The sequence below is a fragment of the Camellia sinensis genome, chromosome 4 (genome assembly GCF_055761805.1).
Source record: "Camellia sinensis isolate YWXY chromosome 4, ASM5576180v1, whole genome shotgun sequence".
NCBI classification, from domain to species: Eukaryota; Viridiplantae; Streptophyta; class Magnoliopsida; order Ericales; family Theaceae; genus Camellia; species Camellia sinensis.
The window spans coordinates 47,210,997-47,236,367 of record NC_138964.1 but is presented as its reverse complement, the minus strand read 5'-3'; the positions used below and the strand labels follow the sequence as shown (position 1 = coordinate 47,236,367).

At 33.9% G+C, this 25,371-nt stretch overlaps 1 protein-coding gene across 1 annotated transcript; it reads left to right on the top strand.

Annotated features, from left to right (window-relative positions):
- The first annotated feature begins 1,462 nt into the window (after positions 1–1,462).
- On the top strand, positions 1,463–25,169 carry LOC145823726 (uncharacterized). Its single transcript, XM_082923250.1, has 6 exons — positions 1,463–2,318; positions 4,731–4,964; positions 5,055–5,180; positions 5,337–5,997; positions 8,213–8,323; positions 25,007–25,169. The coding sequence occupies exons 1-6, from the start codon at positions 1,463–1,465 to the stop codon at positions 25,167–25,169; spliced, it is 2,151 nt and encodes a 716-aa protein (XP_082779376.1).
- Positions 25,170–25,371: the final 202 nt, after the last annotated feature.

The following is a 25,371-nucleotide window of genomic DNA, read 5'->3' as shown; positions in this document are numbered from 1 at the left end:
TTGTGTAGAGAAGAAGGTGGAACTCATGATTTTGTGTTAGGTAATTGAAAAATAGTAAGAGATATGATATATGATGATTAGTGGGGCACATGACCAGGCGACACCCATGAAGTACCAAATAATTTTTTTCAAATATGGAATCTAATCAACTATGTGTCTCATAATCAACTCTTAAATGTTCCTTAAAAAAAAAATTTTAAAAAAAAAAAAAACTTTTAAATTGATGTAGCTACAATTATCATATCAATTTTTAAAATTTTTGACTGAATAAAGCGTATAAGACGAACAACTTACATCACTGAAATTAGATTTGTAATAGACTCCAAAGGTCCAAACAATATCTTCTAATCCAAAAATTGGACTGGATAGGATTTTTCCTTGCTCCGACTTTTTTTAGAGTTTATTTTATCTATGGTCTCTCACTTACTAGCTACTGGCCCTATAAGTGAATTTAAAAAGAGAAATGTTATGTATTACAGATTATTTATTATCATTTTGTATTGCCAAATACTTATTAATAGTTACTTTATTTGAAGATAATTATTAAGAAATTAATATAAACAAATGATACCTTTTAAAAAGAGAAATGTTATATATTGCAGATTATCTATTATCATTTTGTGTTGCCAAATACTTATTAATAGTTACTTTATTTGAAGATAATTATTAAGAAATTAATATAAACAAATGATATTTTGTCATGTATCTAGGCTGGTGATATAAAAATGTGAAGGGAAAAAAAAAAAAACAAGTAATATACAGTAATCCTTATTTAAAAAAATTGCTAGTATTTCACACAATTTTTAAGAAAATGCTAGTATGCACCCACCTTTTTGTCATAACAAAATTACGATTTCTACCGTAAAAGTCACATAATTTGTGGTGAGTGTCTTATGTCATTTTGTATAAAAATTATGAATGAACAAATTTATCCGAAAGTCAAATTACATATTGTTATGATTATGTTATGAACGGTGTTGTGTAAATGTTACAAATTATTTGTGGTAAAAAATATTACGAATCAATTCAATGATAAAAGTTACAATATGTTGCGATGTTTATTACAAAACAGTATAATTATGTTATGTATACTATGTTGTGATGTATTGTCTTTCTAAGTATACACGCAGTAGATGTGTCATACTTTTATTTCGTATAGCATTTTAAGCGGTTGATTATGATCAATATTTATAAAGTCAAGTCTTCCTTGATGAGTAAAAACACGTTACATTTGCCTATAGCATTACAACCTTTGTTTTTGAATCTAGGAGCAAAGATGGTCTCTAACAATCAACTTTTTCACCTCTTTTTGTTTCTTTGTTTTTTCTAGATTACTTGTTTGCATGCCCAACTCTGCACTCAACAACAGACCTCTGCATTGCTCCAATTTAAGCAACAATTTTCCTTCAATAAATCTGCCGATGAGGACTGTGATTCTGTCGGAATCCTTTCTTACCCGAAGATGGAGTCATGGAAGGAGGGTTCTGATTGTTGCTCATGGGATGGGGTCAAGTGTGACAACAACACAAGTCAAGTAATTGGCCTCGACCTCAGTTGCAGCTGGCTCCTAGGCACCATCCAACCCAATAGCACCATCTTCTACTACTTTCCTCACCTCCAAAGGTTCAACCTTGCTTTCAATGATTTTGGCATGTCTCAAATCTCATCTGAATTTAGTCGATTCACCAGATTGACACACCTCAACCTCTCTGACTCTAGTTTTTCTGGAAAAGTCCCTATAGAAGTCTCATTTCTGAGCAAATTGGTCTCGCTTGATCTCTCTTACAATTATGATTTGAGGTTGGAAGAACCTGGATTTGAATTACTTGTTCAAAACTTAACCAAGGTAAGAGAACTTAATCTTAGAGATGTAAACATATCTTCAGTGGTTTCGAATTCCTTGCTCAATCTGACTTCTTTAACACTTCTCCATCTTTCTGAATGTGGATTGCGTGAAAAATTTCCTGACAGAATATTCCATTTACCACATCTGAATGAGCTGCGTATACCATATAATGATGCTCTCGCTGGTTATTTTCCCGAGTTTATAAACTCGAGCAGTCCTCTCCAGTACTTGGTGCTTACACGCACTAATTTCTCTGGAGAACTACCAGACTCAATTGGGAATTTGAAGTCCTTGAAAACATTGTATGCCGCTCGTTGTAAATTTTATGGAACCATCCCTACGTTGTTCGGAAACCTTACAGAAATGACTGGTTTAGGCATCGGATATAACAATTTCACCGGCATGCTCCCATCTTCACTTTCAAACCTTGGAAATCTCGTCGTCTTGAGAGTTGACAGTAATAATTTTGAAGGTAAAATCGCAGATTTTTTACCTAATGGAAAAAGTCTTCTTTATTTAATGGGCCAAGTGGGAGAATGTTGGATTTATTTTTCTAGTGTGGCCCAATAGCCTACATATTTTCTACATGTTTTAATTTATTTGGACTCCACAAATAGATAAAGCCAATATTTTGAGATCAAGTTCAGTAAATAGAATTTTAATATAATCACTCTTCTAAGATAAGAAGGAAACCTTGATGGATTAGGAATTCTTTTGATAGAGTTTATCTGGCCCTCTTCTCTCCTCTATATAAGGATGGGTAACTCCCCTTTCATATCATGAGTATCTTCAACAGCCTTTAACCAAATTTTACTTTAAGCGTTAGGGTGATGTCACTAAAGAGTCCTTTGGTCAATAACCAAGTAAAATCCCAAGAAGGTCGGAGGAGTCAATATAGCCTCCCTTCTAAGTCCAACCACCTTAGATAGCAAGCTATCATTTTGACAGATCTTAAGAGGTATTAACACAAGATCTCATAAGTAACACGGAAAAAGGCATAAACAATATACATATTAAAGCTTTGAGAATTATGATGAACTATTGATATCACATAAGTTTTTCCTTTGGGCAACACTTAGGTATATCTATTGTCCACTCGTCAAGAATCACTTATGTAGGTCTAAAGTAATTTATGCAATTTTTCAGCTAGTCATGTTACCTTTGGGTATTCAATTCTAATCTGTCAAATTACATAAGTTACATTATCCTACCCAGTTTATAATTATTTGAAAGTGACTCTCCTTTGGGCTAGTCTCAATCTCCTAATTATAACTGCAATTGAGAATATTATCGACCTTAATGTTACCCTTTTTAACAATTCTTTTATGTAGTTCTATATTCATAAGTTTTACAAATCTAGGCCACTTTGGCAGCTACTAAATTAGTAAACCCTATGAATACGGAACTAACCAACAATATTCTCTATTCATTAATTTTGAGTTATTTAATTATCATTAATTCAATCACAATTTTAATGAGATCACTATTTTTATGATTTCTAAAATTTCTTTTATGTGATTGCTATTACCAATATAATAATAATAACTCTGGATGAACAGGAATATTTATATATGTATTATAACAATCATGAATATCTAAAATAATGGTTAATAAGAATTACACCTAATATGAATTAACCACTTTAATATTTAATATTCAATGTCATAAAATTATATCATGATATCAATTTTAAATCATGAAAATATATAAATATTTAACAATAATAGACAATAAGTGTGCATAATTAAACAAAGCAAAAACATAATCCTCTAATGTGATACAATCAAATAAATATATTTATTTAATAGTCCGAACGATTTAGCAAAATTCTAAAATTACTTTTAATCTATGCACTTTATCATAACGGCAAGCAATACACTCAATTCAATAACATATTATGATGATTATAAAAATTATTATCACTAAAATTGATAATAAATCAAAACATGAATATGAACAGCATATAGAATTACATAAAAGTTTGCACCTAACATATCACAAAACAAAGTGAGTGAGGGAGTTCATGATGTGCATACTTAGTTACGATTTAGAAATCAGGAATGAAATCTTCTTTTACACAACCTTTGACTTTTAACAACACAAAAAGAGTTTCTTTGATGCATAATGAATATGAAAGAGATTAGATGTACCATTCAGACACTGCCTAATAAATATGGCATGCAGCTTACAAGGTTGAACATACAGCGTATATTCAAGATAACCAACACATGCCGAGAGTTCAAACCTTATGAACAAAAAATATGTTGTTATGAATAATTATAACTATAATAACAATATTCATAAATATATTATTATTCCAAGGTGTATTGATTGACAAACTAAAGCTCTGATACCACATGTAAGATTTAATAAGACATGTAACCATAATAATAATGCGGAATTAAATTTTACAGGATCTTGAATTCAATACAACTCAAGAATAAAACGAATATACCTTTGACAGCCATTGAATTAGAGAAGCTGAGAAAATACCCCTAATAGTTGAACCTTTAATTCTTGGCTCACCTTCTTCTCTCTGTCTCTCACTTTATTAGGATGACTATAAAATTTAGAGTGATGAAAATAATACTCATGATATGAAAGGGGAGTCACTCATCCTTATATAGAGGAGAGAAGAGGGCCAGATAAACTCTATTAGAAGAATTCCTAATCCATCAAGGTTTTCTTCTTATCTTAGAAGAGTGATTATATTAAAATTCTATTTACTGAACTTGATCTCAAAATATTGGCTTTATCTATTTGTGGAGTCCAAATAAATTAAAACATGTAGAAAATATGTAGGCTATTGGGCCACACTAGAAAAATAAATCCAACAGTCCATTCCCATCATTGGTTGCAAACCTAACATCACTTCTTGTGTTAGATTTGTCGAATAATCAGCTAACAGGACCTCTTCCATCTAGGGTCTTTAGCTTACCAGCATTGTATTACTTCAACCTCAGTAATAACAAATTGACTGGCCGTGTAAAAGAGTTCAAATCCACTGATTTAATTGTTATTGATTTGAGCAATAACAACCTATATGGTAGGTTTCCAAGTTCAACCTTCAAACTCGTGAACCTTACTAGTCTCATTCTTTCATCAAATAACTTCAGTGGTGAGCTAGACATGCTCTGTCATGCAGTTTCCCTTCGATTACTTATCCTATCTAGTAATAGCTTTAATGGTTCTATTCCACAATGTTTAGGAAACTTCAGCACATATTTCTCTGTGCTCGATCTACGGAAAAATAATTTTTCTGGCACCATTCCTAATACATTTGTAAAGGGAAATTCCTTCGAAATTATTGACCTTAATGGAAATGGATTTGAGGGTACAGTACCAAAATCTTTAGTCAATTGCAAAATGCTATGAGTGGTAGATCTTGGATGTAACAAGTTCTCTGACAAATTTCCATTTTGGTTGGAAAAACTACGCTGGCTGCAAGTTCTAAGTTTGAGATCTAACAAATTCCATGGACCTATGCCAGCTTCCAAAGCCAAATTTCCCTTCCTTAACTTGAGAGTTGTGGATTTGTCAGACAATTATTTTATTGGTCCACTGCCAAAAACATATTTCAAGAATTTCAATGCAATGATGAATGTCATAGAAGCCAATTATAAATTGCAATACATCAAGAACTCCGGTGTTGATTCTTTATATCAGTATCCATATCATTATCATGATTGTTTGACTATGGTAATCAAAGGATCAACCATAGAAATGGAAAAAGTCCCAACCATTTTCACTGTAATTGATTTATCGAAAAACAATTTCGAAGGTCAGATTCCACAGATCATTGGAAAGTTAAATTCAATCCGCGGGCTCAACTTGTCTCACAATAGCCTTACAGGTCATATACCAACATCTCTTGTTAATTTGACAATGCTCGAATGGTTAGACCTCTCTTCCAACAAACTCATTGGGGAGATCCCTCAACAACTAAAGAATTTGAAATCCCTTGAAGTCTTAAACCTTTCACAGAATCAACTAATAGGACCGATACCACAAGGCAACCAATTTGATACATTTTTAAATGATTCCTACATTGGTAACTTGGCATTATGTGGACCTCCATTGTCAAATACATGCAGCGACCCTAGCACACCACAACAAGAAGACAATACGTATTCTTCAAGTGGATTCAATTGGTATGTCATATTGCCGGGTTATGGATGTGGGCTGGTATGGGGACTTGTTATGGGATATCTTATGTTCTCTAGAGGAAAACCTCAATGACTTGTGAGGATCATTGAAGGTGAACAAAACGAAAGCAGAAAGAGATTTAAAAAGCATGTTCACAGGAACAGAGGAAGGTGAAATTAGTGAATGCAAGTGGTGTCCTTTGGTAAGTATCACAATGAATTTCTGCATTCTTTTGCTTCATCATGAAAAACTATGGCTTAGTTATGGTTGTTATCTACTCTGTTTTTAGTTTCTTAGCAGTTTATTTGTATCATACATAATAAAGCTAGTTTATTTCCTTATGTTTATACAAAGCACTTGATTGGAAATCATCATGCGAAAAATTAAAAAAATAAAATCATGGATGTAATAAATGAGCCGACAATGCTACGTAGCTCAAATTTTGTGGCTCAAAAGTGGCTCAAATGGCCAAAACGACGTCGTTTTGAGTACAGAACAACATAAAAATGGCCAAAACGATGTCGTTTTGGCCATTTGAGCCACTTTTGAGCCACAAAATTTGAACTACGAGACATTTTCCTAAATGAGCAGTGAAAATAAAGGTTTGTTATTGACTCTAATAACTGCAATTCAAAAAGGTACAAGACTTGGACACTTTTTTAATAGGTCTTTTTTTAAAAAAACAAATTTACTTTTATACCTTAAACTATAGTCATTTTTTCTACTTCATTTTTAAATTATTAATTCCATCTATTTAGTTTTTATTGTTGATGATTTCAGTTCATATGGTTGGATTGGAGACAATTAGTCCAAATCATTAATGCTAAAAATCTAAACTAATGGTTAATAAAATAATTTTACAATTTAGACAACCAAACACTCCTATTTCTCTCTACTTCAAATAATGAAAAAGAAAATGAGTGCTTGGTTAGGTAAATTTACACCGACCTCTCCTAATTACAGTGGGTTAACACTTAGCTTATTTTTATCAACAATTCATTAGTTATATGGATGAAAAAATAATATATTTACCTTGTTTGGTTTAATTCACTTTTCAAAAAATTGAGTTTTTTTTTTTATTCCTTTTTAGCGAATTTTTTTAATATTTTACGCACATTTTTTATTTCTTAAATACATCTAATTTAGATACACTTAAAAAGTATCATATTTGTGAGAAAAAAAAAATCACCAAATACCAAAAATACAAATATATATATATATAAAAATTCAATACATTTTCATATTTTGTTATACTGTAAACTATAGTCACGGTTTTTTACTTCATTCCTAAATTATTATTTGCATCCATTTATTGTTTCTTATTTGAGTTCATATGGTCTAATTAGAGACAATATTCGCAAATCAACAATAGTGAAAATTTAATCTAATGGACAAAAATAATAATTTAAGAATTTAGAAATTTTAAATTGTACAACTAAACCCCTATTTTTTTTCTTACTCACACTTACTGGACGGCTCACTCTTTACAACTAAACACCTCTATTCCTCTCTACCCCTCATCTCAAATAATGAACAAAACAAATATGTTTTTGGTTGTACAGTTTAGAGTAAATTACATAGGTCTCTCTTAAAATTTGAAGAAAACAAGCCCTCTTTTATGTTTTTGGCTTTCTATTATTAATATGGGAATGAGTTCTACCTAATTTACTGTTGAATTACAAGTGTGATAATCGGTTCATAAGATACATTATAGGTCTTATTTTGATGATTTGAATCATATAATTTGTAAAGTTTTGTTTTTTTTTTTTTTTTGCGTAGATCATTTAGGATAAAATTCAGATTAATGCCATATTTATATCCATATAATTGTTTTCATAGTGGTCTTTAAAAAAATGATGGACAATTTCAAAATTATACTTGTCATTCGTTTTTTTAAACAAATATAATGAAATCATATAGTTATGAATATAATGAATCTATTTTTTTTTTTTTCAAATTATCAAAATAGGATATGTGGTGGCTCTATGAACCTCAACAACACCCTCTAGTAAAACTGTGGACAGGAGAGAATCCTTTCCCATTAAAATTGAGAAACACCAAAAATGTTTTCATTTTTTTTTCATTGTTTTCATACATTAATTGAAGCTATCTAATAAGCATATTTATGGTTTTCAAAATATGTCTGGGTGACATGCATGTCAAATCTAATATGCTCAAGGAATTCAGTAACTGTAGCAATCTTTGATTTGTGTGATGTAGTTGCAGTGCATTTCAATTTGATCTAAGTGGCGTAGCTTTTGGGGCCATGGCGAATTTTGGTCAAGCTGATGCATTACACAATGCTGGGAAGTTGCAGATACAATATCAAAGGTTAGAATGTATATATATGCTAGAAAGTGTGTGTCCATTTGATGAGTGCTGTTAAATCGTAAAATATAAATTTTAATTTTGATTTAAAAATAAATATGTTGTGTGCTATTTAAGTAATAAAAATATTGTTTCCCATATTGAAGATCTTGGATTTAATCATTTTGCTTGGTTCGTATTTTCTCGTGTTTGGAATAATAGAAAACGAAAGTCAATGAAAAATAATTTTTATTATCAACAAAAAAAGAGCTTATTTAGATATGAAATGTTTTTCACTTTTAAAATGCAAAATATATTTTCCGAACAGTCTTATTAATGTCACTATACTACCACCGCTACTCTTACCTCCACCATCACACCATCATCACCATGGCCACCACCACCGTCATCGTCGCTATCACTGTCACCGCTGCCCCACCACCATGCTACCAGCTCTACCTCGACCTTCATTCTACCACCACCACTAACTATAAAAAAATATTTTCTACCCAAACAACAAAGTGTAAATTTACAATTGCCAATATTTGGCCATGCATGCACTTTCTATCTGCATCTCACATGTTAATAAGGCCCAAAAATGACATTTTCATTTGGCAATTTGTTTTTTAAAAAAATGACATTTTCATTTGACAAATTGAGAGCCATTTGATTCACTATAGTTTAGTGTTGAGAGCGTCACTGGTCATTTACTTAATAGTAATTGGCAGCTAGTATGTTGTTTCTCAAAACCTGATGGGTGGAAATTGGTGATAGTGTGCTTTGGGAGACTGAGGGACAACAATACACTTTGTATTGCTGTTTGTATAGTGTTGCAGATTGTCAATTCAATTTCGGTGGATTCATTTGGTGAATAGTTGTAATGACTGGATTTTTTTTTTTAATATTTATAAAATCATTGCATAATTTAATTGGATGGATGTTGCACCACGTGGTTAGTGATATATATATATATATATATATATATTTAATATTAAAAGATCATTTGTAATTGGGTTTATGATAATTAAAACACAATTTCTAATTTGTTACACAAGTTTAGGGTAAAATTTGTCTCTCGAGTTGAAGATCTTATTTTTGTAAAATTTTGAAAATAGTTGTATAGCTCAAACATTATGAAAATTTTATGAAGTGTTTATGCATGAGTCTTTATTTCTGAAAATTTACGAATTGAATAGTGTTCAGTTTAATTTATAGCAAAATTTTTGTGTTGAGATTTGATGTTAGAATCATGACTTGAGGTAAAATTTATTGAGTTCAGTTTTGCATATATTTGGAGCATGTTTGGTTCATGGGTGGAAATTTAATTCAAGAGCCATAATTTAGAATCAATCTAATTTGGGTTCATGTAACACATGTTTAACTGTTTGATTTTTTTTAATTATGTGAATGGAAAGTATCACTTTGAGAGTTATTATTATTTATTATACTATATTATAATAAATGTTTAAAATGTAAATTTATGGTGTGTTTTATTAAATGAAAAAAATATATATTTTGTAATATGAAAAATTATATTATTTTATATTACAAAATATGAAAGTGTTATTAAAATGATTTTAATTGATATATATATATATATATATATATATACCTATATAGATGTGTATATAAATAGATCAATATTTGAATAAAAATAAATAAATAGAGAGGCAACCCACGTCGGGCTGCCCCCACCCCCCTTTCCTTTATCTTTTCTTTTCCCTTTCTTCTTCATTTTTTTTTTTTTTTTGGTTATTAAATTACACTCACCTTTCTTGAGATTTTTAATAATTACAAGGACATCTCCTATAATTTCAATAATTATAAAAATATCCTTACTTTTGAAGCGATAATTAAGATTCTCATACCGTTAATCTTCTGTTAATTTATTTAACATAATATGCTAACGTCATGTTGACGTCATGTTCTATGGGGTAAAAAATTCCTAAATTGCCCTTATATATTCAAACAGTAAATTTCACATATATCTCCTGAGATTTTACAAAAAAAATTAATAAAGACCCATGCATTATTTTAATAATATTAAACAAAATTATTAAATTCTATACAATATTTAAAAAATTCTAAATTGTTAAGACAAGCATATGTGTGTGTGTGTAGAATAATCAAACATTACCTTATCAAAAAAAAAAGAGCTAATAAATTTGTAACGCCCCGAAATATATATACATTAATCCATCCACAATATCAATAAATGACAACACTGGTAAAGTGACTATCTTCCATTAAATCCAATTGAGTTTACAAAAGAGAAATATATGTAGTATACATTCATTATGTGTGGCCCTAAATCTACAGCATATGTTGCGAACAAAAGAAAAGGAATGGAAATTAAACAGATAAGAAATGCCCCAAGAGCTTATAGCTTTCCAAGATGATACTTGGTTACAACAAGAGTGGATTTAAATCCAATACATTTAAAACCCTTGGTTTATACAAAATAAATACAATAAATACACAAAAAGAAGCTCTCACTCCAAGTCCTCTCAAACTATTGTCTTGGAGAAGGCATATCATCAGCACCTGAAATGTTTTTCCCATGTAGGGTGAACCAAAGCCCAGTAGAAATAATCCAACACAGTATATGAACATTAACAAAGTTATAGGGTGAATGCATATACATTGCTCGTGCCAAAACATTTTTATACCTCTTCCAAAACTATGCAATGCCAAGTATTTATATCGATTCATAAATCATTTCTATTACAATAGAAAATGGGATAGTGAATCACACTTTGGGAGTTTCAAAATAATACAGCATTTCCCGAAAATTTTGTTCGGAGGAAACCATAAGCTAGGACCCATGTAAACGTAGATTATACAAGTACTACTATTGCCATTTCACAGAAATTTCATCCACGGGACTGACATCCATGTATATGTGCAGTTTTCGGGACTTTCACCCAAGACACACTGATCAACTTATTAGATGTAACAATAATTCTTTTCCCAAATTCACCCATTTTCTCCAAAACAGTAACATTTTCAATGTATAAATATGAGATAATGCTCAATGCAAATTAATGAAAAAATAGCTTCAATTCTCTTAATTCACATGCAATTTCTACAACACTCATAGCTATCCTCCACCAATAACCCAAAACAGATATTTCTAAACAAATAAACAATTATTAATAAAGATAAACTTTTCAAATTTCAAGAGGTGAGTGATAATACATATCCAACTCGACCATCCCCATCAATACCAATCCAATTTTATAATTTCAACATCAACTTCATTATTTATACAAAACCAACATTGGAGGCATTTAGGGCAAAATTCTTACTCTTTTCAAAATCAACCCCAAGTATCCAAAATCAATCACTTCTATCTAGCTCAACATTATTTCTAACATCAAAAAAATTTCCAAGAACCAAGAGCCCATTTGGAAAACCCTTTTTTTGATTTTTTTTCCAAAATCCTAGATTTGTTCCAAATCTTTCAAATTCGCAATAGGGTTTAGAAATGACAAATAACTAAGTTAAAACTCAAAAAGTGTGGAAAGTATCCCTATCTCAAGCTAGAACACAAGAGAGAGAAAGAGAGAGAGAGAGAGAGAGAGAGAGAGAGGGGGGGAGGGAGGGAGGGAGGGAAACCCAAAGATGCCAAAAACCAACTTTGCACCGGTTAGAACGAAGCCCACATCAAGCGCTATCTTTTTAACAAAGGCACACGGGTGAACAGATCAACGAATCTAGGTGTATTTGAGGGAAATATGTGAGTTTTAGAGAGAGAGTGAGAGGAAATAGGGTTTTGAAATGTTTAGAGAGAGAGAGAGGTGAAAAAGTGACTCAGAAAAGTGATTTTATGAACTGATATACGCACAGTTCGCTCAAGTACAAGATGTGTCGCTCGAGCGACCAGATACAATAAGTTGTTTCGCTCGAGCACAGAATACCCACTCCCAGTAGTTTTGCAGACAGAGGTCATCGCTCGAGCACAAGAAGCTTCGCTTGAGCGAAGAATACAAACTCCAAGTAGTTTTGCAGACTTGCAAAAATACTGGATGTTCACAAAGACCACTCGAGCGAAGGAACAAAAATTTAGGCAACAAAAGTTTAGAAACCAAGCTACCAACCTGTTCCAAACGCAATAAACGCAAACCAATAGCCTAACTCAAGAAGAAATAAGCCAAGAACAACTATATAATGAAAAGAAACCTGAATCCAACAGTCAAATAGGTCGGGTTTCAACCAAAAATGCTATAACCTCCCCCCTTAAGGAATTTCACCCCCGAAATTTAAACTAAACATTTAAAACCATGTTTTGACCAATTACAACATTGACAATAATTTCAAATCATCACCATGACCTATCCACCAGTCATCCATTCTCATCAACAAGATAAATATATGTTCATTATTGAATATACGATTCATATTTTCAAAACATATACAATGTTTATATTTCATTAACATAACAAAGTCTGAATATATGTTCAAACATCAATAAACAAGTCCGGATATTTCTCATGGACTTTCGCCTCACGCTCCCAAGTGGCCTCCTCAACCCCGTGGTGTCGCCACAACACTTTTACCGAAGGAATCGTCTTGCCTCGCAAGACTTGGTCTCAAGTATCTAAAACTCTAACCGGTCTCTCCTCATACGAGGCATTCTCGTTAACCTCTAACTCAATCCAATCCAACACATGTGAAGGATTCGGCTCATACTTCCTAAGCATACTGATATGGAACACATCATGCACCCCGAAAAGCTGTGGCAGTAAGGCCAAACGATAAGCTACCTCCTCAATCCACTTTAGGATCTAAAAAGGCCTAATAAACCTAGGAGACAACTTCCCGCTCTTTCCAAACCTCATCAAACCCCGTCTAGGTGATATCTTCAGGAAGATGTGATCTCCCACCTCAAAGGACAACGGTCTCCTCCTACGGTCAGCATAGCTCTTCTGATGACTCTGAGCTGTGACCAACCTCTTACGGATAAATGTAACTTTTTCCGTCATTTCCCGGACTAACTTTGGACCCAACATAGGTGCATCACCCACCTCGGCCCAACGAACAGAAAACCTACACGGTCGATCGTACAAGGCCTCAAATAGTGCCATACCAATACTCGACTGAAAGCTGTTGTTATAGGCAAACTCCACTTAGGGCAAGTGCCTCTCCTACGAACCCCTAAAGTCAAGGACACAAACTCGAAGCATATCCTCAAGGATCTGAATAATACGCTCAGACTGCCAGTCGGTCTGAGAATGATAGGCGGTACTGAAAGTCAACCTAGTGCCTAAGGCATTCTAGAGGCTCTGCCACAACCAAGCCGTAAAACGCGAATCTCTATCTGATACAATAATCAAAGGGACCCCATACAGTCAAACAATGTCCCTAATGTAAAGGTTGGCTAGAAAGTCTACCGAGTCATTCGTGCATATAGGTACAAAGTGCGCTAACTTAGTCAATCGGTCAACTACCACCCAAATGGTGTCATTACCCCGTTGAGCCCTCTAAAGACCCATAACAAAATCCATCGTGACATGCTCCTACTTCCACTCGGCTATAAGCAAGGGTTGCAACAAACCCACTGGCCTCTAATGTTCGGCCTTCACTTGTTGACAAGTAAGGCACTTCCACATGAACATGGCTACGTCTTTCTTCATCCCCTTCTACCAAAACTGACGACTAAGGTCGTGATACATCTTTGTGACTCCTAGATGCACTGCAAGGTGTGAATGGTAAAACTCTTGGAGTACTTCCCCTCGGTAAGACTCCGACACGAAAAGACGGTCAAGGTATCTAGCACTCGAGTCAAAGTACATGTTCAAGCCTCATTCTACCTTTCCACTGGAGATCTTCTCTCGAAGGGTTTCTACCTCAAGGTTACCCCTCTGCACTTCTATAACTCGGCTCACAAGTACAGGTTGTGCAATTACCAAAAACAAGGCTGCTAACTCAATGGACTCCCCAAGATGTAAGTCAAACTCACTAACAGCACCCAACATCTCCCACTCTCGGATGGCAATACTCGCTACACTGCTAAAGGACTTTCTACTTAAGGCATCAGCCACTACATTGGCTTTTCCCGAATGATAGTGCAACTCAAAGTCATAGTCTTCCATAAACTCCATCCACCTCCTCTGCCTCAAATTTAGATCTTTCTGTGAAAACAGGTACTTTAGACTCTTGTGATCCGAAAACACCTCAAACTTCTCACCATAAAAGTAATGCCTCCAAATTTTCAAAGCGAAGATCACAGCTACTAATTCTAAATCATCGGTAAGGTAATTCCTCTCATGTGTTTTCAATTGACGTGAGCCATAGGCCACTACCTTTCCCTCTCGCATCAAAACACAACCCAAACCTTCTCGTGATGCATCACAATACACATAATAGCCTAAATCCCTCTCCAGAATAATCAACCCTAGAGCAGTAGTGAGTCTAACCTTAAGCTTTTGAAAAGACTTTTCACAAGTCTCATTCCACGTAAACTTGATTACCTTTCTCGTTAGTCTAGTCAAAGGTGATGCTAACGTAGAGAAGTCCTTCACAAACCGACGATAATACCCGGCCAACCCCAAGAAACTATGGATCTCAAAGGCATTCTTGAGTTGTTCCTAATCTTGCACTGCTTCTATCTTCGAAGAGTCTACAGTCACTCCTTCCCTAAATACTACGTAGCCTAAGAACTTAACTTCTCTCAACCAGAATTAATATTTCCTGAACTTAGCATACAATTTGTGGGCTCTAAGCAACTCAAGCACAACTTGCAAGTATTCCTCGTGTTCCTCCTTGGAGGGTGGGTAAACCAGAATATCGTCAATGAAGACGACTACGAAACGATCTAAAAACTCACAGAATATTCGATTCATTAGATCCATAAACACGACTGGTGTATTGGTTAGTCCAAAAGGCATCACTAGGAACTCATAATGGCCATACTGCGTACAGAATGCCGTCATCTGGATATCTTCCGCCTTGACCCTCAACTGGTGATAACCCGATCTCAAGTCTACCTTAGAGAAACAACAAGACTCCTTTAACTGGTCAAACAAATCATCTATGCAAGGCATTGGGTACTTGTTCTTAACAGTTTCCCGGTTCAACTTCCGGTAATCTATACAAAGTCACAACTAACCATCTTTCTTTTTGGCAAAGAGAGTCGATGCTCTTCAAGGTGAAGTACTAGGGCAAATAAAACTCTTATCTAGCAATTCTTGGAGTTAAATCTTCAACTCACTCAACTCGGCGGGTGCAAATCTATAAGGTGCCATAGAAATCAATGCCATGCCGGGCATTAAGTTAATAGGGAATTCAATCTCACGATGGGGTGGCAAACTAGTGAGATCCTCAGGAAAAACATCCAGATATTCACAAACTACCCTCGGCAAATTAACTCGGATTTCGTCACACTCACTACCCAAAAAGGTCGCAAGAAGACAACTAAGCTCACTGCGACCACGTGAATCATATACCAGTGATAAAACACTATCGGCTCTGTCCCCCATGAAATAAAAACAATCACCGCTCAAGGTACATACAGTAACCCTCTGACAGTAACAATCTATGACAGCCCAGTACGATGACAATCAGTCCATACCCCATATAGCATCAAAACTCAACATGTCAATCAACACAAATGCAAAAGGCAACCAGCGACCGACAACCTCTATCTCACAACCCCGACACCCCTGTTCCAAGACAATCTCACCACCAATAGGTGACTCTACACTGAGTGGAGATGCTAACCGAGCCACTTCTAACCCCAATGCCAATGCAAATGCAAACGAAATAAAAAAATGGGATACCCCCATATCAATCAACACATTGGCAATAGAATTGCATAACAAGAAAGTACCTCTCACAATTGAAGGCGCTAACACTAGGTCTGGCGTGGTAACAGCATACACACGCCCTGTAGCTCTTTGTTCCACCTGCTCACCCCTCGGAGTATAAGTATGATGCACTGACTGAGCCGAAAAGGTTCCTTGATTGGCCCTCGAGGCCTATGCTGACTGTGCAGGCTGGTGGCTCTATGTCTGCCTCAAACCAAATGCACCGAGTGTGCTACCTAACTGAGGGTAAAACCACTTCATATGCCCTGAATGCCCACACTACTAACAAGTAGGTGGCTGCCCTCTCTCTTGACTCTGGCTTTGAGAATGAGCTGCTACCAGTGCAGACTGTTGCCCTCCTCCTCTCTACGAACAAGCTGGAGACTAGTGACCCATCTGGCCTCACTTGTAACAAGAGAAACCTTCCGGATTACCTTTACCTAAACCCGAACTCAGCACAAAGAAGGTGGATCTAGACTGTGCAGCCTAGGACTGCTGCAGGGCGAGACCTTTCTACCTCTTACTGTCTCAACTCTCCCCCTGAACCTCCTGACTCTTCTTGGAGCCCCTCATCCGCTCCTCCTCTACCTGAACTACGCCGCCTTCACAAGGTGTCCGTAGTCCCTAATCATCGACCTAGCTACTTTGAAAAAAAGCCTGGTCCTCAGTCTCTCTCAAACTTGATACAACGGCATTTCTCTATTGACATGAGTTCCAATGCAAATCTAAAAAGGCTTGTGAAAGCTGCCTCAAACTCGACTACTGGAAAACTAAGTTGCTTGAGCTTCAAAAACTGGTCTCTCAACTTCTCCCTAGCAGTGGGAGGCAAGAACTTATCCTGGAAGGCTTTGACAAAAGCCTCCTAAGTCACTCTAATGTGCCCACGCGCATACTTCCACCATTGACCTGCATTTTCCTTCAGCTGGAAAGATGCCAAGGTCACCCTCAATCAGTCGTCCTTAATGCCCAACATCTTGAACGTCTTCCCCATTTGTTCTAACCACTCGTTTGCCTTCAATGGCTCCTTCGGATCACCCAAAAACTCATCCTGATTGGACCGAACGAACTCCATCTTTAAGAAGAACGGCTCTGCTTTAGCAACCTGGGCCTGGACTTGATTCTCAGCTCTGCGAATGTCCATGGATTCCCATAAAGTATCGGCCATTTCACAGGCCAAAGCGCCCATGGTCTGTTGACCAATTGGTTCGGCTACATTGGCTTGACTAACCCCTTCTTCTTGCGCCAAAATCTCTTCCGGTAAAGGCACCTCATGCCTTCTAGGCCTACCACACCTACCACTACCACATCTACGTCCTGACATCCTAATGAAGGTAACAAAAGGGATTAGCACATTTACAAAAATATGTTGAAGCTAACTCACTCGCGTCCTAATGCAGTGGACAACAGTAATTCACTCCACATAAGCACGTAGTCACATAAACACATACGAATTTCCTTCCTAGATAATGACCATCCCGCAGCATTACTAGAATTCCAATTAGAAACAGTAGTGATGGACTTCTGGAAACCTGTAGACCCGATCAATATCTTAGAAATTAAATCTCATACCCATATAACCACATAAGTATGTTATCACATAAGCATACCATACATACATATATCTCAAACAAGCGAGACAAACCCATTGTGGTAATAACCACTTCTTACATACCCAAAGTATTCAAACCCGGTACACTCTGATACCAACTTGTAACGCCCCGAAATATATATACAATAATCCATCCATAATATCAATAAATGACAACAACGATAAAGTGACTATTTTCTATTAAATACAATTGTGTTTACAAAAGGCAAACATATGCGGTATACATTCATAATGTCTGGCCCTAAATCTATAGCATAAGTTTCGAACAAAAGAAAAGAAATGGAAGTTAAACAGATAAAAAATGCCCTAAGGGCTTACAGCTTTCCAAGATGATGTTTGGTTACAACAAAAGTGGACTTAAGTCCAATACAGTTAAAACCCTTAGCTTGTACAAAATAAATACAATAAACACACAAAAAGAAGCTTTCGCTCCAAGTCATCCTAAGCTATTGCCTTAGTGGAGGCATATCATCAGCACCTGAAATGTTTTTCCCACGTAAGGTGAACCAAAGCCTAGTAGAAATAATCCAACACAGTATATGAACCTTAACAAAGCTATAAATTGAATGCATATGCAATGCTCGTGCAAAAACAGTTTTTATACCTCTTTTCAAAACTATGCAATGCAAAGTATTTATATCGATTCATAAATCATTTCTATTACAATAGAAAATGGGGCAGTGAATCACACTCTGAGAGTTTCAAAACAATACAACATTTCCTGAAAATTTTGTCTGGAGGAAACCGTAAGCCAGGACCCATGTAAACATAGGCTATACAACCACTACTATTTCCATTTCAAGGAAATTTCATCCACGGAACCAGTACCCATGTATATGCATGGTTTTCGAGACTTTTACCCAGAACACACAGGCCAAGTTATTTGATGTAACAATAATTCCTTTCCCAGATTCACCCATTTTCTCCAAAATAGTAACATTTTCAATGTATAAGTATGAGATAATGCTCAATGCAAATGAATGAGAAAATAGTTTTAATTCTCCTAATTCACATACAATTTCTACAATACTCATAGCTATCCTCCACCGATAGCCCAAAACAGATATTTCTAAACAAATAAACAATTATCAATAAAGATAAACTTTCCAAATTTCAAGAGATGAGTGATAATACATATCCAACTCTACCATCTTCATCAATACCAATCAAATTTCATAATTTCAACATCAATTTCATTATTTATACAAAACCAACATTTGAGGCATTTAGGGCAAAATTCTTACTCTTTTCAAAATTAACCCCAAGTATCCAAAATCAATCACTTCCACACAACTCAACATTATTTCTAACATGAAAATCATTTCCAAAAACCCATTTGAATAACCCTCTTTTGATTTTTATACAAAACCCTAGATTTGTTCCAAATTTTCCAAATTCGCAATAGGGTTTAAAAATGACAAATAACTAAGTTAAAACCCATAAAAAATGTGGAAAGTATCCCTACCTTAAGCTAGAACACAAGAGAGAGAGAGAGAGAGAGAGAGAGAGAGAAACCCAAAAATGCCAAAAACCAACTTTGCTCTGGTTAGAACGAAGCCCGCGTCAAGCACTATCTTTTAAACAAAGGCAGACGGGTGAAAAGATCAACGGATCTAGGTGTATTTGAGGAAAATATGTGAGTTTTAGAGAGAGAGTAAGAGGAAATATTTGAAATGTTTAAAGAGAAATAGGTGAAAAAGTGACTTAGAAGAATGATTTTATGAACTGATATACGTACAGTTCACTCGAGCGCAAGATGTGTCGCTCAACCGACTAAACACAATAAGTTGTTCCGCTCGAGCACAAGAACCTTCGCTCGAGCGCAGAATACACACTCCTAGTAGTTTTGTAAACAAAGGTCGTCGCTCGAGCGTAAGAAGCTTTGCTCGAACGAAGAATACAAACTCCCAATAGTTTTGCAGACCTGCAAAAATACTAGATGTTCACAAAGACCACTCGAGCAGAAGAAGCTTCACTCGAGCGAAAAAATAAAAATCTAGACAACAAAAGTTTGAAAAACAAACTACCAAACGCAATCAACACAGCCCAATAGCCCAACTCAAGGATAAATAATTGGAAACAAGGCAAGAACAACTATATAATGAAAAGAAACCTAAATCCAAAAATCAAATGGGTCGAGTTTAAACCAGAAACGCTATAAAATTGATTACCATTAAACCTTATACTAGATTAAATACAATCATTTATTTGAAAATTAAAAAACAAAGTATAAAAGATGTTTTATTTTTTAAAAAGACTACCAATTTTATAAATAATTATTTTGAGAAATTAGAGTTTGAATAAAAATTAAAAAAATACATATAGGTATTTGATTTTTTTTTATTTTTTTTTTTTTTTTTTGGGTATGAAAAATGCATATTTGGAGAAATTATCCCTTTCTTTCCATTTTCTTCATTTTATTTCTTTCATTTTTCTTTCTATTTATTTTCTCATTCATTTTTCATAATGTCACTGTAGCAAATAGCAACACCACATAATTTATTATTATTATTATTATTATTGTTATTTGTTCTCTTCTCTACACTTTTTCCTTAATTTTTTTCATCATTTTTTTTTTCTTTCATCAATGTTAGCTAGCATCACCCAATACCATAGCAACTTACGAAACATGAATTTTTCTTTTGTTTTGTAAACATATTTGTGTATTAAATTTTTTTTTAAGAAAAATAAACATAATAACATTTCATATTTATAATAAAAACATTGACTTTTAAAAATTACCAAATGTTACCTCATAAATATATAAAAAAAACAAATTATCATTTTATCTTTTCACAATCCTATATTATTCTCAAATTTTAATTATCATTAAAAAAATAAGTCAATATTTCTCACCTTAATAATAAAAATTTTAAAAATAAATATAAAAGTGAAAAATATCTGATCACATTATAGTAAATTAAAATTAGATGATAGGGAATGAAATATAAAGAAATTATTTGAGAATAATAAACTATTTAAATTTGTCATTTCTTACATCTAATTAAAACAAAATTTTACTTGAAGAAATAAACTATTTAAAAATAATAAAATACTCAAATAATTTGTTATTTATTACATCTAAAATCTATATCTCCATCTATGTTTCTTTCATTTAAATTATTTTTATTACATTAAATCTCAAATTTAATTCAAATAAGAAACATGGATATTCTTTCTTAATTTCATTAATGGCTGATTTTTTTTTTTTTTTTTAACTTATGAAAGTTCAAAACTTATAGTGGGGAAAAAAATACAAAGTCAAGGAAATAAAATAAAAAATAAAAAAATTGTGAGAAATAAAATGTTAATTAAATATATAGGTAAATTACAATTAAAGGTATTATAGTCATTTGCGCAACCAAGTTAACACCATTTGGCTTAAATCAACGGGAGGGACGAATCTGGATAATGTCAAAAAAAGTAAGCGTAGTTTTTGTAATTATTGAAACTACAGAAGAGGTTTCTATAATTGTCAAAAACCTCAGAGGAGATGAGTGTAATTTACCCATTTTTTTGGCCCTTTCCCAGAGAGTTGTTCCTCTCTCTCTCTTTCTCTCTCCAATTTCCACCATTGTTGCTCAAGCTTTGAGCTTAGAGTGGGAGTCATTAGAGTGATATTTTGCATAATCTTTCTAAAGGGAAGTTGGAGAGCTCGTCATATTTTTCGCAACGGTAGTCTCGAATTCTTGATCCGGCAAGCGTTGCATTTTCATATTTGCGTTTCTTTATATTTTGAGGTAAGAATTTCTTTGATTCTTTTTAATATATCACTATAGATAGATATGTGGTGCTTTCTATTGCATAAAAAAAAAATTAAAAAAAAATGAGTTTATAAGTGATTTTCGAAATACATGTAGATGAGATTTTGGGTTTTGAATCATATAGTTTAATCGTATATTTTGTTCTTGATTATGAAAATTTTAAGCTAAGAGAACATGTTTATGATGTTTGAAATAAAAATTCCTAATTTTTAATTTAATGTTTATGAGAATGAAAAGAGAAGATGATTTTTTTCTTATATAACTATTGAGTCATGTTGATTTTTTTGTGAATAAGAAATGTGAAAGGGGAAGAGAATGAAATTTAAATGGTTGATCTTGTGATGTTAATATATGATGAATTGATGCTATTAAAAGTTAGTTGTGAAGTTTAAAACAAAAAACCTTTATTTTTATTTGTTGGTTATGAAGTACAAAAAAGCGTTAATGTTTATGAATGGTTGAGCTAGGTATTGTTATTAGTAAATTGAAATATGTGATAGTTAAAAAGTAATTAATAAATTATTGTAATAATCATTGTGAACTAGAAATGGAAAGTAGAGAGAGAATGAAATAAATGATTATCATGAAATTGGCCTACGTTGTAAATTTTGGTGATTAAAAATAGTGGAATCAATTGTGGACATTACGAGATGATATAATTGTTAATCTAACTCTAGACAATATTGGTAATATTGAGGTATGGAAATGTTATAAGAATCACACTAACTTATTTTTAAGAAATTATAATATTACTATTAAATATTTAGAGGTTTTGTCCTTGGCCATTGGTGGATGATGATATTACTTGTTGTAGAATTGATGTGAAATAGGTTGATATGAAACCTTATGTGTTGTTGATTAACTACATAATTACGTAATTATATGAGAATAAATTGAAGGAAATTGAGATGCAGGTGTTATAGAATGTGATTGTGCTATACGCGAACCTTCTTGCCAGCAACTGGTAAAGCGGGCTCTCATACTTTAAACAACACTCGCTTGAAACGACTCTCAAATAAAGAAAATCAAGAAAGAAGGGAGGTTGCAGAGATGATTATGCAAAGTATGAGCACATGTATGAAACCTATGGAAATAAAAGCTATCAACACAAATAGGTTAGTGTCTAAGACCTAAACCACCAAATCTATGAGGACTACAACACTACAAACATACTATACAAAGCATGAATGAAGTAAACACATCAAAACAGTCCTAAAACTCACAAAAATAGTGCTGGAATTAGTATGAAAAAGCTAGAAAAAGTAAGCTAAAATAAGAGAGAAATAAAGCTAGAAAGCAAGCCTAAGGAGAGGTGGCTAACCCCTCCACCTTTTGGACCTCAAAACCACATATTTTAACCTTTTAAAACTCTGAAAATCAATGACCAAAAGTTGAGAAAGAAGTGGAAAAATAGTGTAAAAATAGCAAGGAAAGATAGGGAAGAAGTGTAGAGAGGGTAGAAGTTATACCTCTTCAAGAGAGGTTACTCTTTGATTTACAAACCAACAAGTGATCACCCTCAAGAGCTAAGATTTAGACTCAAGAACCTTAGCAAGGAGAGCTAAAATATTGGTCTAGGAAGTGTTTGGGTAGTGTATGTGTGTTGCAAGATAGAGAGGGAGAGAGATTTTCAAGAATTTGAGCTTTGGTAATTTTTTCTGACCTAAAAACGTAAGGTATGGTCAAGTATATATAGAAAAATAAGTTGCTATCATGGAAATATATGTATTGAACTAGTTGGTGCAGTGCATGCACATAGGGGGACAGTTGACAACAAATATCTGTTCTGCCGGGAAACCTGGCCGGCCGACCGGCCAGGTGAGGGACGGCCAGCTACTAATTTGTGGCCAGTCGGCCACCTGTTGGCTAGCAGGCCTCTGAGTGGTCTAGCTTGGAAAAATTAGGTTTTGGTCCAAAGGTGGTGCAAGGTTCTAGGCTTTTGAAACTCAAAACCGAGGCTCCTTGCTGACAAAATTGAACGTTTGTACAACGCAACTTTTTCATCATCAAGTGATCAATCTGAGTCGCCCAAGTCTTATGGGCGGTCAAAAATAGAGTGTCTACAGTAAGTTACTTTAATCTTAAACATCTTTAGAAGATATATTATGATTATTTAAAGGAAAAAAATAAGAATAAAGGTTAAAGACATGTTGGGTCTGACTAAATCTGATTAGATCATATTAAAAACTTCATGATCACTAAAATAACAACAAATCTTGTACATATATTGGTTATTTTGGTACTTATGCTATTAATAGTTGTATTATGTCATTTTCAATAAAAAGATAGAGAAAGAAAAAGTAAAAAATATATCGGACTCGATAGCTTCAAGAATTGCATGAATTGTAAAAATGAATCAAATCGTGAATCGATTGTGAATCGTGTGATTCACTAGAGATTCACTTCTAAAATAGATTCACCCATATATTCATATTGATTTTGCAAAAATTGCGAATCGAATCGTGAATCAAATCACGAATCATCAAATTCTGATAACAGAGATCTGAAGTTTGAAACTTGAAGAACATATTGACAACAGATTAGTAAAACAGGGAAAAATTGGAGATTATCAGATTTTGTGTTCTTGGCAGCAGGGTCTAGAAGCACAAATGCGCTCAAAACCTAACAAACAAAATTATCATTGCATCGAGAAATTAACCACCCTAACCAACAAACGAGAGACATTTTTTCTCTTTGGGAAACATGCACCCATATCACAACAAGAGCTTGAACCTTACACATTTTTACTGCCAAAAGGAGATACCAATAAAGCTAACAGCTTGTCCCAACATTTGAACCCATGCCTAAACTAGTAGATAGTTAACTACATGTCTAGAATAGTATACTGAAACAGTCATGACTGAAAATAAAGAATATAGTTCTTGCCAAGGAGAGAAAGTTAATAATAAGAAAGATATTAACTATGCAGGCATAAGAATATATATATATATATATATATATGAAGAAAGAAATACATAAAAAGAAGGAAAACAGGGGAAAATGAGAAATAAAAGAATAGAACTATATATAGAATGGCAGCATGATATTTCACATCCCTGGCCAATGACTAAACCCCAAGACCATACAGACATAAAAATATATATGAAGAAAGAAATACATAAAAAGAAAGAAAATAGGGGGAAATGAGAAATAAAATAATAGAACTATATATAGAATGGCAACATGATATATATTTCTTTCATTCTTTCTTCTTTTTTTTCTTTTTTGAAAATAGTGCGTATATATTTTTAAAAAATACATGAATAAGAATGAAAAAATCCAAAACGGACCTTTGACCAAAGTTTTTACCTGTTGAATTTCAACACCATATATATGAATCTCCATTTTCTAATTTATAAAATAGGATCCATTCTAATTTTAAAAAAAGACTTAAAAGTGCTCAAATTGTGCACAGATGGTGCAGATATACACACACAGACCATATTTTTTAATTTAACAGTGGATAGATATTTGTATGCATTATTTGTGACAATTTTGGCACTGATACCAACATTGTTTACAACAGCTGCATCAGCACAGAGGGAGCAGGGTTGCTGGTCGCTAGAGATAGGTGTTCTAGTGGCGGTCTTTCCCGAGAAAGGCATTGCGCTGTTGGTGGTGGTGGTGAGTCGGGGGTGAGGGATGCTAATATAGGCATTAAAGGTTCCATATTGACGCAGACATGGTAGAAGACTAGAAAGGAAACAAATCTAAATAAGAAAATGGAGACGACACTAATGGTTTTGCAAAGAAATACCCTCAAACATAAAATGTGGTATCCTTACATGGATGGATGGATGGTGAACAATGGACAAAGTCATACATTGTCAAAATCACAAGGGGCAACTTCAAAGGAAGAAAGATGGAGCAGATTTTTGGGGCTTCCAATTG

Excerpts from the sequence above, each read along its gene's own strand:
- LOC145823726 (XM_082923250.1), top strand. The coding sequence starts at position 1,463 with ATGGAGTCATGGAAGGAGGGTTCTGATTGTTGCTCATGGGATGGGGTC. Across the intron at positions 4,965-5,054 it reads TTCATCAAATAACTTCAGTG|GAAACTTCAGCACATATTTC; the intron begins GTGAGCTAGACA and ends CACAATGTTTAG. Across the intron at positions 5,998-8,212 it reads TCTTCAAGTGGATTCAATTG|TTGCAGTGCATTTCAATTTG; the intron begins GTATGTCATATT and ends TGTGTGATGTAG.